This window comes from Leucopleurus acutus (assembly GCF_964270905.1).
Source record: "Leucopleurus acutus genome assembly, chromosome: 11".
NCBI lineage: Eukaryota > Metazoa > Chordata > Mammalia > Artiodactyla > Delphinidae > Leucopleurus > Leucopleurus acutus.
Window position 1 is genome coordinate 87,022,487 of NC_139152.1, and position 13,165 is coordinate 87,035,651.

A 13,165-nucleotide genomic window follows, 5' to 3' on the forward strand; every position below is an offset into this window, starting at 1 on the left:
ATGATGCAGTTGCTAAAACTGTCAGTTTGTACTTAGATTACATTAATAACTATACCCAAGTTATGGAAGCTAGTAGTTATAATATCTAGGCTAGGGGAATTGGTAGTTCCATTAAATTCTTATTGGTCAGATTATAATGAGTGTTTGGTGGTGCCACATTTTAAGAGTGTCACAAACGGTAGCATCTTCAGATGAACCTGATCAGGATGTTAGATCTGAGAACCATGACCTTTGAAGACTCACTGAAAAGTCTCTATATAGTTTGGCCTTTAAAAGAGAAATCTGAGGAATGATGTATTAGATTTCTTTAAATATTTGAAGGGCATTCAGGTTGAAGAGGGAACAGATTTGATCTCTGTGGCTCCAGGAAGTTGAATTAGAACCAAAAGATGAATGTGACAGATATTAATAATAATTGCCAACATTATCAAGCTTGTAACTATGTAGTAGGCATTATGCTAAAGCTTTAAACACATTGTCTTTTGTAAACCCTGTAACAGTCTTATATGGGAAATAACAAAGTCACAACTAGTATTTACCCTATGCTTTCTATAAGCCAATAACTATTCCAGGAACTTCATGTGTATCATCTTTTTTAATCATCAGAAAATCCTATGAGGTAGGTACTGTTGTCATGTCCATTTTATAGGTGAGAAAATTGAGACACAGAGGGATTGAACTTACCCAAATTGAAACAACTAATATGTGGCAGAGCTGGGAAGTCTAACTCTAGAGCACAAGCTCTTAACACTACCCTATAGTGTTTCTCTATATTTTTATCCCATTTTCAGGTAAGGAAAATGAGGCTTAGAGAAATGAACTTTGCCAGGTCACACAGCTGGGTACGTATCAGAGAAGGCATGCAAACCCACGCCCGTCCTACTCTAGAGCCTTTGCGACAGAGTTGTGTAGGCTGCCCTGAGAGGTAATGTACCCTTTCACTAGAGCTACGCAGGCAGAATAGAGATGACCATCAGTCCAGGGTGCTGGAGGAACTGAGTCTTATTATGTAAAAGATTGAATAAGTTGACTTTCAAAGACACCCCCCCTCCCCCGTTTGATAACATTTCAATATTTCTAAATTCTTTAATTTCAAAAACATACCTCTCTGCAGTCACTATAGAGCTCCTTTGAGCTGAAGAGGGCAGTGTCTTTTTCATTCTCTTCATTAACTGCCAAAGAAACCTAAAATTCACAACACTAAAATGAAACCCAGGAGAGAGGAGGTGGTGTGATCAGCATGAGCTTTGTCTGACATTTTAGAAGAAGTTGAGGAAGTGACTAAGGGCTGTCCCAGTCAGGCTCCAGAGTTCATCATGGAGGAAGAGGAAACAGTGGGGGACAGTTTTCCTGCCTCTGCACCATACATTAGACCCCACGTGGCCAAGTGCCCCCAGCCACCTCTTTGACTAGGGTCCAAGGTTTGTAGGTTGCTGCATTTTGCTTTTTGTTCACAACCATTTTGATGCTGGGGATACTGCCCTTGGAGGGTAGAGGTATGAACCTTTGTTTCAAACCCCCAGTTGACGTACAAGTGTTGACACTGTTGAGTGCTTTATATTAGGACAGGAGATTTGTTCTTTCTCCCTAGTGTTAGTCCTGTTTGTACTTTGAAATGAAGCTGACAATCTGACAGGACCCTTTTTGGACTCACTTTGTCAATTAACTTGGCTTTTTAAAACTTGAAGCAGTTTCATTTTTATATATTTACAGGAGATAAAGATTATCTGGTGTCTGGATGTAGGAATGATGGGTGGAGTGACAGACCTCTGCTTTATCCCGTGTAGTGTGACCTAAAACTCAGTGATTCTTGACTGCCCTTGACTGTGTATTAGCCGCCTTCTTAATGTTACTGACTGGATTGCCATCAACTTGATTGCTGTTATAGGCCTCTTCCTTCTGTCCCTGCTTGTGACTTTACTGTTCCCTTCTGTACATGGTATCCCTGCTTGGGTCCTGATCACAGCCTCTTCCTTAAAGTGCAGGCATTGCCCTAAGACTCTGCTCTTACTCTGCATTCCAGACTTCTAAATCAAATCATCCACAAGTCAAATAATACATTTTAGTGCCATTTGAGGCAAAGCCAGAAGTGCAGCTATTGGTTTCTTTTGTATAATGGAATCCTGGCTCAGAAGAAATAATTTTTATCAGATTTGATTGAATTAATTAAAATTAAACTTAATTTTTTTTTTTTTTTTTGCGGTATGCGGGCTTCTCACTGCTGTGGCCCCTCCCGTCACGGAGCACAGTCTCCGGACACGCAGGCTCAGCGGCCATGGCCCATGGGCCCAGCCGCTCCGCGGCATGTGGGATCCTCCCGGACCGGGGCACGAACCCGTGTCCCCTGCATCGGCAGGCGGACTCCCAACCACTGCGCTGCCAGGGAAGCCCAAACTTAATTGTTTTTAAAATAAAAGAAGTATAGCTTAAACAGCTTGTGGGCTAAAAGTTCTCATCTTGAGTAATTTGAAATGCATTGATACAGTGATTTAGTGTTAGTAAGCAGCCTGCATAGTAGAATTATATTATTGATTTAGTTTTTCCACGATGGGAAAGCTTCCTAGGTTTGGGATGAAGTCCTGGCTCGGCTGTGACCTAGTTATATGATGTTGGGCACATTACTTCTCTGTGTGTCAGTTTCCTCTTCTGTAAAATGGAGATCGTAATACTTAACCTCATAAGGTTAATGTGAGGATTTAATGAGTTAATTTGTGTAAAGTGCTTATAACAGTGGCTGGGCATATAGTAAGCATTCAGTAAATGTTAGCTTTTATATTCAGATTCTGACAGCTTCCATTCATCTCTGGTTCAAGCTGTCATCCCCTTTTTCCTGCATTATCACAGGAGCTTCCTAAGTGGTTTTCCTGCTTTTACCATTGTCCCCTTTATAGTTTATTTTCAGCATACCAGTCAAAGTGATATTGATCCTCTTCAGAGTTAGAGTAGGTCACTCTGCCCAAATCCTCTAGAGGCTTTCCACTGAAGTCTTTACTGCCCTACCAGGCATTACACAAACCCCCTTTCCACTCTCCACTTTCCTATTCCTCCACCCCCGCCAACCCCTGTATCTCTCTGATCGTTTCTGTTCTCATCTCTGCCCTCTGTGCTCCTGTCATACTGACTTATTTGTTATTACTTGAATATGCCAGACAGACTGCTGTTTTGGGATGATTGCATTTGTTATTTACTTTCCTAAAGTTCTCCTATATATTTGCATGGATTACTTATTCAACTTCAAATCTTGACTCAAAATCAGCTTTACAATAGGCCTACTTTGATCACTGTGTTTAAAATTGTACTTACCACCCCAGTGGCTCTTTTCCCTGCTATATTTTTTCCATAGCACATATCTGACATCTTACAGATTTCAGTTTCTGATTTCTTTATTATACAAGTCTCCTTTCTAGAATGTAAGCTTCGTGGGGGCAGAGATTTTTGTTTATTGTGTTTACTGCCCTTTTTTGTTTTTAGTACTGAGAAACAGTGCCTGGCATGTATAGGCATTCAGTAAATATTTGCTGCTTAAGTAAATTATATTTGTATATATGATATATGTATATATTGAAAACCAGAAAGATGAAGTGGCTGCTGCAGAGAAATACTCCATCCAGTATGAAGAAATGGAAGTAAATTTTCTTTCCTATGCTGAATAACCTCAATATTTTCCTTTGTTAGAGATGTACAGTCTTACTACGTCTTTGTGAGCTCATGGATGATGAAAATGGAATCTATTTTATCTAAAGAGCAGAGAATGGATAAATTTGCTGAAGACCTCACCAATAGATGTAATGTTTTTATACAGGTAGTTGCATCTTCTTACTTAGAATATTTGGGGTGGGGGTCATTTCTTTGTTAATCCAGTGTACAGAAGGTGCACTTAGAAAAAACTGTAAAGGGTAGGATGTGTTTTTGTTTTTAAAACTGAAAATTGATTTGGTTATGTATGTTTGGATCTGTTTGACTTTAATTAATGAATTTAGATTTTCTAATATATGCATTTAAATCTCTACACTCCCTCCAAGGCATGACTTTTTTGCTGTATCCCATAAGTTTTTTTTTGTTTATCCCATAAGTTTTGATGTGTTGTATTTTTATTATTCTTTAGTTCAGAATATTAAAAAACATTTATTGTGATTTTTACTTTGCTCTCTTGGTAATTTTGAAATAGAATTCTTAGTTTCTAAATGCATGAGGGTTTCCTAGTTATCTTTTTATTATTGATTTCTAGCAGTACTAAGATACTTGCAGTATTTTAAAGTTTGTTGAGGCCCATTGTGGCCCAGCCTGTGGACAGCTTTGGCAAACATTTCATGTATACTTAAAAAGAATGTAATTTGCTTTTTGTTGGTTGTGGTGTTATATATATATCAAGTAGGGTCATGTTTGTTAATGATTTTGTCTGAATATTCTATCAGTTACTGAGACAGCTGGGTTAGAATCTCCCACTATTATTGTGGATTTTTCTATTTATCCTTCGTAGCTTTGTCAGCTTTTGTTTTATATACTTTGAGACGAAGTAAGTGCATAACATTTAGAATTGTTATAGTTTACTGGTGAGTCAAACCTTTTATCATTGTGACGTGTCCCTTTTTATCTCTAGTAATGCTTTTTGTCATAGGTCTTTTGTGTGTGATAGTAACATAGCTGTACCAGTTTTCTTTTAATTAAGGTCTATATGGTCCATCTGTTGTCATCCTTTTACTTGCAGCCTGTTTGACTTCTTTATTTAATGTGGGTCTCCTATAAGCAGCCTGTATTTCTCCCCAATAAAACCGTTTTCTGTATATGTCAATACTGATATTTAGATTTAAAATTAGCACCTGATTAGTTGTTTTCTATTTGTCTCACTTGTTCTGTGTCCCTATCCTTTTCCTTTCTTGCTCTCTTTTGAATTATTTTTATTATTTCATTCTTCCTTCTATTGGTTTGTTAATTCAGTATTTTACTCTTTTTTTAGTGGTTAATGTAGAGATATTAAGGTGCATTATTGAACATTCAACTCCAATATAAATTAGTAGTTTCACCACTTTCCAGACAGTATAAGGATCTTAAGCCACTTGAATTCTATTTATCCCTCTCTCACCTGTGCTGCTGCTGTGTATTTTGATTCTGTATATATTTTAAATCTTATAAGGCATTGTTGCTGTTGTTTTTAATAGTATTCATTTAGATTTACCCATGTATTTACCCATTCTGTTGTTTTTTATCCTTCCTGCATCTCCTCATCTTTCTACTTGTAGTATACCTGTTAGTATTTCATTTAATTTTGTTTTTGTTGAGAAGTCAGCTGTCAGTTTTGTTGCTTTTTCAATATGTGTCTTTGTGTAATTGCTTATAAGATTTACTTTTTGGTTTTTAGCGATATTATTACTTTGATGAACCTATGTGTGGTTTTCTTTGTGTTTGTGCTGCTTGGGATTTGTAGAGCTTCTGGAAAATTCTCAGTCATTAACTCTTTAAGTACTATTTCTGTTCTCTTTCTGTTCTAATTATTTTTTCAGTTACATCTAACCTGCTATTAAACCCATCTGCTGACTTATTTTTTTCTGAGTTCTTAATTTTAATTATTTTACTTTTCAGTTTGTTTCTTTTTTATAGTTTCCAGTTGTTTTCTGAAATAATTTTGTGTTTTATTTCTTCAACATATTCAACATAACTGTTTTGAAGCCCATGTCTAATAATTTCATTATCTAGGTCTTTCTGTTATCTATTTTTTGTTGTTGTTTGTTTTTGGATATGTCTTATATCTTTGTATGCCTTGTTATTTTTAATAACGCATGTTGTACATGGAAAAACTGTAGATATAATTGAGGATCTGGGTATTGTTTTTCTTCCTCCAGAGAGGATTTAATTTTTGCTTCTGATACACAGCTAGTCTAGGACAAGCAGCACCCAGATCACCTCAGCCCAGTCATAGATTGAGATGACTTAAAGTGGGACCTAAATTCTATGATGGCTGTCTTTTCTAGTTCATGCTTACTTTCTAGGGGGAGTTTTTAAGAACCCAACTCAGAGCCTAGGTGATTTGCCAGGACCCCGTCCCCTCCTTGATGGGCCATGGACTCATATTTTTACCCTCCTTCCCTTGTGGGTTTGGCTTCTGTCTTTACTACTCTCTTTGGGAATGGGCAGATGCCTCTGTGGGAAAGCAGCCACAAATGCCAGGCTCATGTCTTTGGGTTTCTGTTTTCTCCCAGGTCTTGGCCTTGTATTTTCTTATTTTCTTGATAGCTCTTTGATGCTTTTCAAGAGATTTTAAAAATGTTTTGCCCAGATTTCCTAGTTGTTTTCTGTGGAAAGGTTGGTCCAAATTATTCTGCAGTTAACGGAAACAGACCCCAGACCTCCCCCCTCCCCATTTAGATGTTTAAAATACATCTTTTGTCAATGTCCTTCACAAATTAATGACCATCAAGGAATGGTGTGGTATTGGCCCGTGAGTTCTCTGTCCCCTTTCCCCCACAAAAAAGAAACTCCCTTTTTTTTTTACCTGCCTTAGAGTTATACTTTTGCTGTTCCTTGTCTCTGCTTTTTAACTTTTCCCAGTGCTGCGCTAGGGCAGAGTCTGGTGTAATAGTCCTGTAGCTGACAAGGTAAGACTTGTGGCTCTTCCCTGCATGTATGCCCCAAGCTTTGGTCTTATTGTCACCTCTTAGGATGCTACCTTCTCTCTCATTTCTTAGTTCTCTTAATTTTATCACATCTCTTCACCACAGAGCTATTACTGGTTCACAAAAATCCCCTCTCTCCCCATTGGGTATCACTCCTTTAGTGAGCCATTGTTACTGATGGTAGAGCAGGAGAAAAAGGTTGAGAATCACTGGCATATAGCTTCTGCCCTGGCTCATTGGATATATTCACAATAACGTAGTTCATCTCTAAACTGTACATGTATCTTTTTTTGGTCCTTCTTTATAAACCTAAAGAATCTCCATTGTTATGTTTCTCTGTGTCCTTTTTGGATCTAAATGAAAATATATGTGAGAGGTAATACCGTTTTTCCTGTTTTGTATTCTATACTGTTTCCCTGGGTTTACTAGCACTAAATTTTTTTTTTTAAACCTTAGAAGACCTGTGGCTTCCTTCATAAGTAGAAGGATAGGAGAGAATCTGTTCTTATTGGGCTGGAAAGAGAGAAAGACTGAATAGCACCAGCATAGCAGGGACATGGTAGCAGATGGCTAGTAGGGATTGTCCTGGGTGAAAAAGAAACGGGGATTCGCTTGGAACTGAGAAATACTGTTGGATATCTGTACCGGCCAGAGAGCAGCTCTCTTTCTCCTTCTCATTTTTCAATTCCTACTTCCTTAGAGTCCTCAGCTCTTGTCTTAAGCTGCAGCAGATAGGAGTCTTTATCCTCTTGCCTGGCAGGTAAGATAAGGATGAATAGATATCTTCCTGACATCCAAATCGTTCCTGTGAAAGTCTTGTTTTAATGGAAAGATTCTTTAACTGTGGTTATATGCTGTAATGTCAACCTTACTAAACTTCTGGTAAGTGATAGGTTACATAACTTTTAAGGGCTGCTTTGAAACTTAACAACCATGAATAACATTGTGTAAGAAAGAATATTTCAAAATCTTAAGAGCTGACTTTAAAATGAACTTTAAAAACACTAGTTATTGGCAAGTTGAAGAATTATTATTACATAGAGAATGAACTCTTGAAGAAATGAAACCTTTTCTTGTGATTATAATCAATGTTTTATATTATTTTTTATAGGGCTTTTTATATGCATACAGTATTAGTACCATTATTAAAACCACAATGAATCTCTACATGTCCATGCAAAAGCCAATGACCAAAACATCAGTTAAGGCATTATGCAGGCTTGTTGAACTTCTCAAGGTAGGTTTTAGATTATGTTACCTTGCCATTATAATTGAGAAATGACCCGAGCTTAAAGCAGGATTTTTTCTTTTGGTTAAGATTTGACTTCTTGATTATGAGAATAAAAAAATTATGGAAAAGTGTACTCATCTCTCAGTTGGATAACGGAACTAGCCACTGAAAGAAATTTCTGAGTAGTTTTCTATGAATGGCCAATAAACTTTATTAAAAGTTAACATGTAGTGAAAGAGAAAAGAAGGAAAATGAAAAGGTATTAGCCTAAGTATTGGTAAAGTTTTACTCACGGAAGTTTTAAGCATGTTGCATGAGTTTTAAAAATACATGAGACAGGCTTCCCTGGTGGCGCAGTGGTTGAGAGTCCGCCTGCCGATGCAGGGGACGCGGGTTCGTGCCCCAGTCCGGGAAGATCCCACATGCCGCGGAGCGGCTGGGCCCGTGAGCCATGGCTGCTGAGCCTGCGCGTCTGGAGCCTGTGCTCCGCAACGGGAGAGGCCACAACAGTGAGAGGCCTGCATACCGCAAAGAAAAGAAAAAAAAAACATGAGACGTTAATATTATTCTATAGTATTCTAATGCATATGAGGCTAGTCAGCAGAGGCTGTTTATTTTGTAATTTAGAGAAAGTGTTATAGTTTTGGGATTTGAATACTTTTGAAAATGTGGTAAAATGCTTCTTAGCATACTCTGTATAAATAAAAAAAAGAAACTCCTTACAGGCAGGAGAGCCCACTTTTAACCTTTTGTAAAAACTGAAATAAAGATTTGCTAGTAAATTTCTGCTAATAGTGGCTTTAGATTTGCTTAGGAAATAAAGATAGTTTGGAGATTGTGTCTTTAGATTTTTAGCATTTTTTTCTTTAAGGTATTACCAGTTATATTTATTTTTTATGAAATACAGAAGTATATATATGTATAGATGCATATATATCTTATATCTAATATATAAGCATAATTTTAAAAATAATAAACACTTAAAAACCTATCATCCCACTTAGGAAATAGAATGTTACCAATATTTTCAAAGCCCCTGTGTTGTCCCTCCCTGATCGCATCCTATCCTACCTCCTCAGAGGAACCACAGTCCTGAATTTTATCATTCCCTTGTTTCTTTTTAGTTTGCCACATATGAATGAATCTGTCAACCATTCATTGTTTAGTTATGTTTTTGAAATTTGTATTAATGTATTCTTCATGTATTCTTTGGCTTGGCTCATTTTACTCAAAATTTTTTATTTGAACTTAACCATGTTGGGATGAATAGCTGTAGTTCATTAATTTTCTTTACTGTGTAGCTTTCCTGGGGATGGACTTTTGGGTTTTTTTCCAGTTTTTGCTATTATAAAAATGTTGCCATTTTTGTATATGTCTCTTGGTGTAATTGTGCAGAAGTTTTTCTGAAGTATTGTATATCTGTGAGTGGATTGCTGGGTTCTGTGATATGTACATAATCAGCTTTTCAAGATGATGCCAGATTGTTTTCCCAAGTAGTTCTATCAGTTTACACACCTTCCACAATATATTAGACTTCCCATTGTTCCCTAACTGACCAACATTGGTATCATCGGCCTTTTGTGTGTGTGTGCACGTGCACATTGGTGTTTATAAATGATTTTATACTTAACATTCATTTCTCTGATTGTTAATGATGGTATCTTGTCTAATACTGTTAACTGTGTTTCTTTTGTGAAAAATATATTCATGTCTTCAGTTATCTATTGAAATTTTTGCCTTTTTTAAAAAAAAGTGTTTAATTTGTTTGGTGTCTTTACATATTCTGTGTACTAATCCCTTGTGTGTGGCAGATATTTTCTCATACATTGGCTTGTCTTTTAATTTTCTTTATAGTGACTTTTGATAAATAGAAATCATTAATTTAATATAGTTGAATTTACCAGTCTTATCCTTTATGGTAGTGCTTTTTGCATCTCATTTACAAATGTCTTACCTAGCTCAAGGTTATAAAGATATGCTATAATTTTACCTAAACGTTTTGAGTTGATTTTCATAAAATCACTTGTGATTCTTTTTAGGCAATAGAACATATGTTCTACAGGAGAAGCCTGGTTGTGGCTGATTCAGTCTCACATATAACACAGCACCTTCAGCATCAGGCTCTTAATTCTATTTCCGTGGCCAAGGTATGAAAGTTCGTATGTATTCAGCATAATTATATCATCTTTCTATTTTGCCCTTCCTGTTGTTTTATTTGTGTTTTCTAGTTAAACCTGTGTACTCCATTTCTTCAAATACAGTATTCTTGGTTATTATCTCCATGGTATTTTATGATTTTACTTAGAGTGATCAGGGTTATCTTTACTCTGAACTTGTAGCATTAACACAGTTCTATTAAAAAATGACATATTATGCATTTTTAAAATATGATGCATCTTCTTTTAAGAAATGATTTTCTTATTACATCAATACGGTAATTTTGAAGTATGCCTAGTAATTTGCTGTCCCTGACAGTGCTCAGCGATAATGTTATGGCAGTAAAGCATCTAACATTATCACAAGAAGCTGAACGGGGAAAGTATTTGTCTAAGTGCTCTTAAATTGAATCATGGAAAAGATAACTGAGAAATTTTTCTTCTGCATCTTTTGTTATTGCCTCGGATTTAAAGCTGATATTTCCTGTTTTCTTTTATCTTTAAGAAAAGAGTAATTTCTGACAAAAAATATAGTGAACAGCGTCTTGATGTGCTCTCTGCTCTAGTTTTGGCTGAAAACACTCTAAATGGACCAAGCACAAAGCAACGACGACTTATTGTTTCTTTGGCACTAAGTGTTGGCACACAAATGGTAAGTGTATTGCTATTATTTATGGAATAAAAGTGAGATCTGAGGTTTCACACTTCCCTTATTACTGACCTAAGAAACCTGTCTTACAAGTGCAATTTCTCTGCCTTTTTCCCCTCCCTGATAGAAAACATTTAAAGATGAAGAACTCTTTCCACTTCAAGTAGTCATGAAAAAGCTGGATCTTATCAGTGAACTTAGAGAAAGGTAAGTAGGTATATGTAATGATACTCAAAAGATAGGGGTAATGGAAACATCAGGGCTTTTTTTTTTTTTTAAGGATAGCAAGACAAGGAATATAACTTAGGTAGACCATTAGTTCCTTTTCATAACTTCTTTAGCGTGACTAAAAGTAGACTGTGACAAGCGATCATATTTCTTTAACTTTGCTTCTACAGCAAGGATGTAGCTTTTGGAAGAACTCACATGAGAAAATATGATATAGCCCTTAGAGCATCTGGCAGACCCTGGAACATTATTGTGATTGTTGTGATGTGTATCTGTGATGGACTTAAAATTGCTGCTTTATAACAAGACTTCATCTATTTGTGAGAGACTTAGAGCCATCTGACATAGTCTTCTGTAATTTTATTTGGGGCATGAATTTGAATTACATTGTTGGGTAGCCAATCACTAAGATGAATTAGGTTTTGGAAGCGTTATTTATATAGCTCCTGTGGCGTTATTGTTTTCTTTTTATTAAGCAAGCAGTAAGTTTCTTAATGGGAAAGTGGGTCTTCTGAATTTTGATTCCCAGCCGAATTAAGGTTTCAGCACAATTTGTATTTAATGCTCATATTTGTAACATGATGTTTTTGTTGTTCTGAGAAGCTCAGATTTTTGTAGTTAGTGGCATTTAACTTTCCACCCTTGGTAGAAATACTGAGCCTTCTTTACTCTAAGATACTTAATGATCATTTTGTTGCCTGATAATGTGTGAGATAGTCACTTAACACAGATTATAGACAGGTTGAGTGCGACTGGTTTTTGTTGTTGTTGTCATTGTTTTGGTCACAGTTTTTTGAAAAGTCTCCGTTTCAGCTTTGAGACAGGTGCATGTGATGCAGGTCTTGTAAGTCTAGTCATATCAAATAATATTGAAAATAAATTTATTTTAAACTCAAAGTTATCTGTATATATTTTTTAATACCTTTATTGGAGTATAATTGCTTTACAATGTTGTGTTAGTTTCTGCTGCACAACAAAGTGAAAGAGCTGTAAGTATACATATATCCCCATATCCCCTCCCTCTTTAGCCTCCTTCCCACTCTCCCTATCCCACCCTATATTGTTTCTTAAGTATGCTTTAAAACTGAAGTGTATTTGCAGAATTCTGACAGTGTCGGGTATTGGAGTGTTTTGTTACCGTTGTTCAATTTGAAAAATACTTATTTTGTTGCTTTTCTATACTAATTTTGGGTTAAATGATGTAAGGAAAACAAAAGAGTAAGACAGAGCTTTTACCCTTATGATACATAATGTCATTCCTCTTATTATTTTTTGGGGTTACTTCAATTTTGGTACCACTAATTATTACTTTACATTGTAGAGTACAAACACAATGTGACTGTTGTTTTTTATACTGGCATCGAGCTGTCTTCCCAATTTATTTAGACGATGTATATGAAAATGCTGTTGATGCAGCCAGATTACATGTAAGTAAAGAATAATGTAAAGAATAAACCCATCATTTTTTTGTCACTGTGTAAACCACTTTAATTAATTTTAAAATAGATCATTTAATAAACTGTTTTAAAACTGCTGATGCTGTTTTTTAATAGTGCTATGCATATTCAATAAAATTTATATAGTCTTAGATAAATTTTATATTACTACTAATGAATTAATATATATTTCACTCTTCTCATATTCCTAATCATTCTCATTGCACTGGGTTTTAGTTTGTGTCAAAATAATATGACTTATTTGTCAGTAAGTTATATGTTGTTCAGATCTTTCCATTTCTTTATGGAAATGAGTGTATTTGAATGATCAAGGTAGGAAAAGGATAAGTTAATGTGCATTTTTTGTATACTTAAAGTATATGCTTCTGAGAATAAAATTCAACTCTTACTTAGGAAAGTAAGATAGTCATGTGTAAAAAAGCCTTCAGATTGAGGTTTTGTCTTTTAAGGCAGGTGATTAACCTTTGTAATATAATTTAGAAATGTAATTTTTCTAAATTCATGTACATTCTACTTTTCATCTTAGTACATGTTCAGTGCTTTACGTGACTGTGTACCTGCTATGATGCATGCAAGGCATTTAGAGTCCTATGAAGTACTTCTGGATTGCTATGACAAGGAAATCATGGAAATTTTAAATGAGGTAACATATTTTGAGATTGAAAAGCTTAAAACATGTCTAGAATGCAATGTTTAGAAAAACTTTTTGGATTGAAGCAGGCTTTCACAAATTTAAGATTATTATTGTAAATCACAAAGGAACTATCACTATTGTGCTAAATTGGTCTTTAATTCCTAATTTTTAATATAGAAATCCAGGAATTTGGAAAACT

The 13,165-nt window shown here is 35.7% G+C and overlaps 1 protein-coding gene across 3 annotated transcripts in view; it reads left to right on the top strand.

Annotated features, from left to right (window-relative positions):
* The window catches only part of WASHC4 (WASH complex subunit 4), a 52,160-nt gene that overhangs the window by 16,158 nt on the left and 22,837 nt on the right, over positions 1–13,165 (top strand). For all 3 annotated transcript variants that reach the window (XM_082850642.1, XM_082850643.1, XM_082850644.1), the window contains exons 14-20: positions 3,676–3,802; positions 7,723–7,848; positions 9,882–9,989; positions 10,504–10,650; positions 10,775–10,854; positions 12,197–12,302; positions 12,859–12,975. In XM_082850642.1, the coding sequence (XP_082706768.1) occupies positions 3,676–3,802; positions 7,723–7,848; positions 9,882–9,989; positions 10,504–10,650; positions 10,775–10,854; positions 12,197–12,302; positions 12,859–12,975 (811 nt within the window). The remainder of the gene's footprint in view (positions 1–3,675; positions 3,803–7,722; positions 7,849–9,881; positions 9,990–10,503; positions 10,651–10,774; positions 10,855–12,196; positions 12,303–12,858; positions 12,976–13,165) is intronic.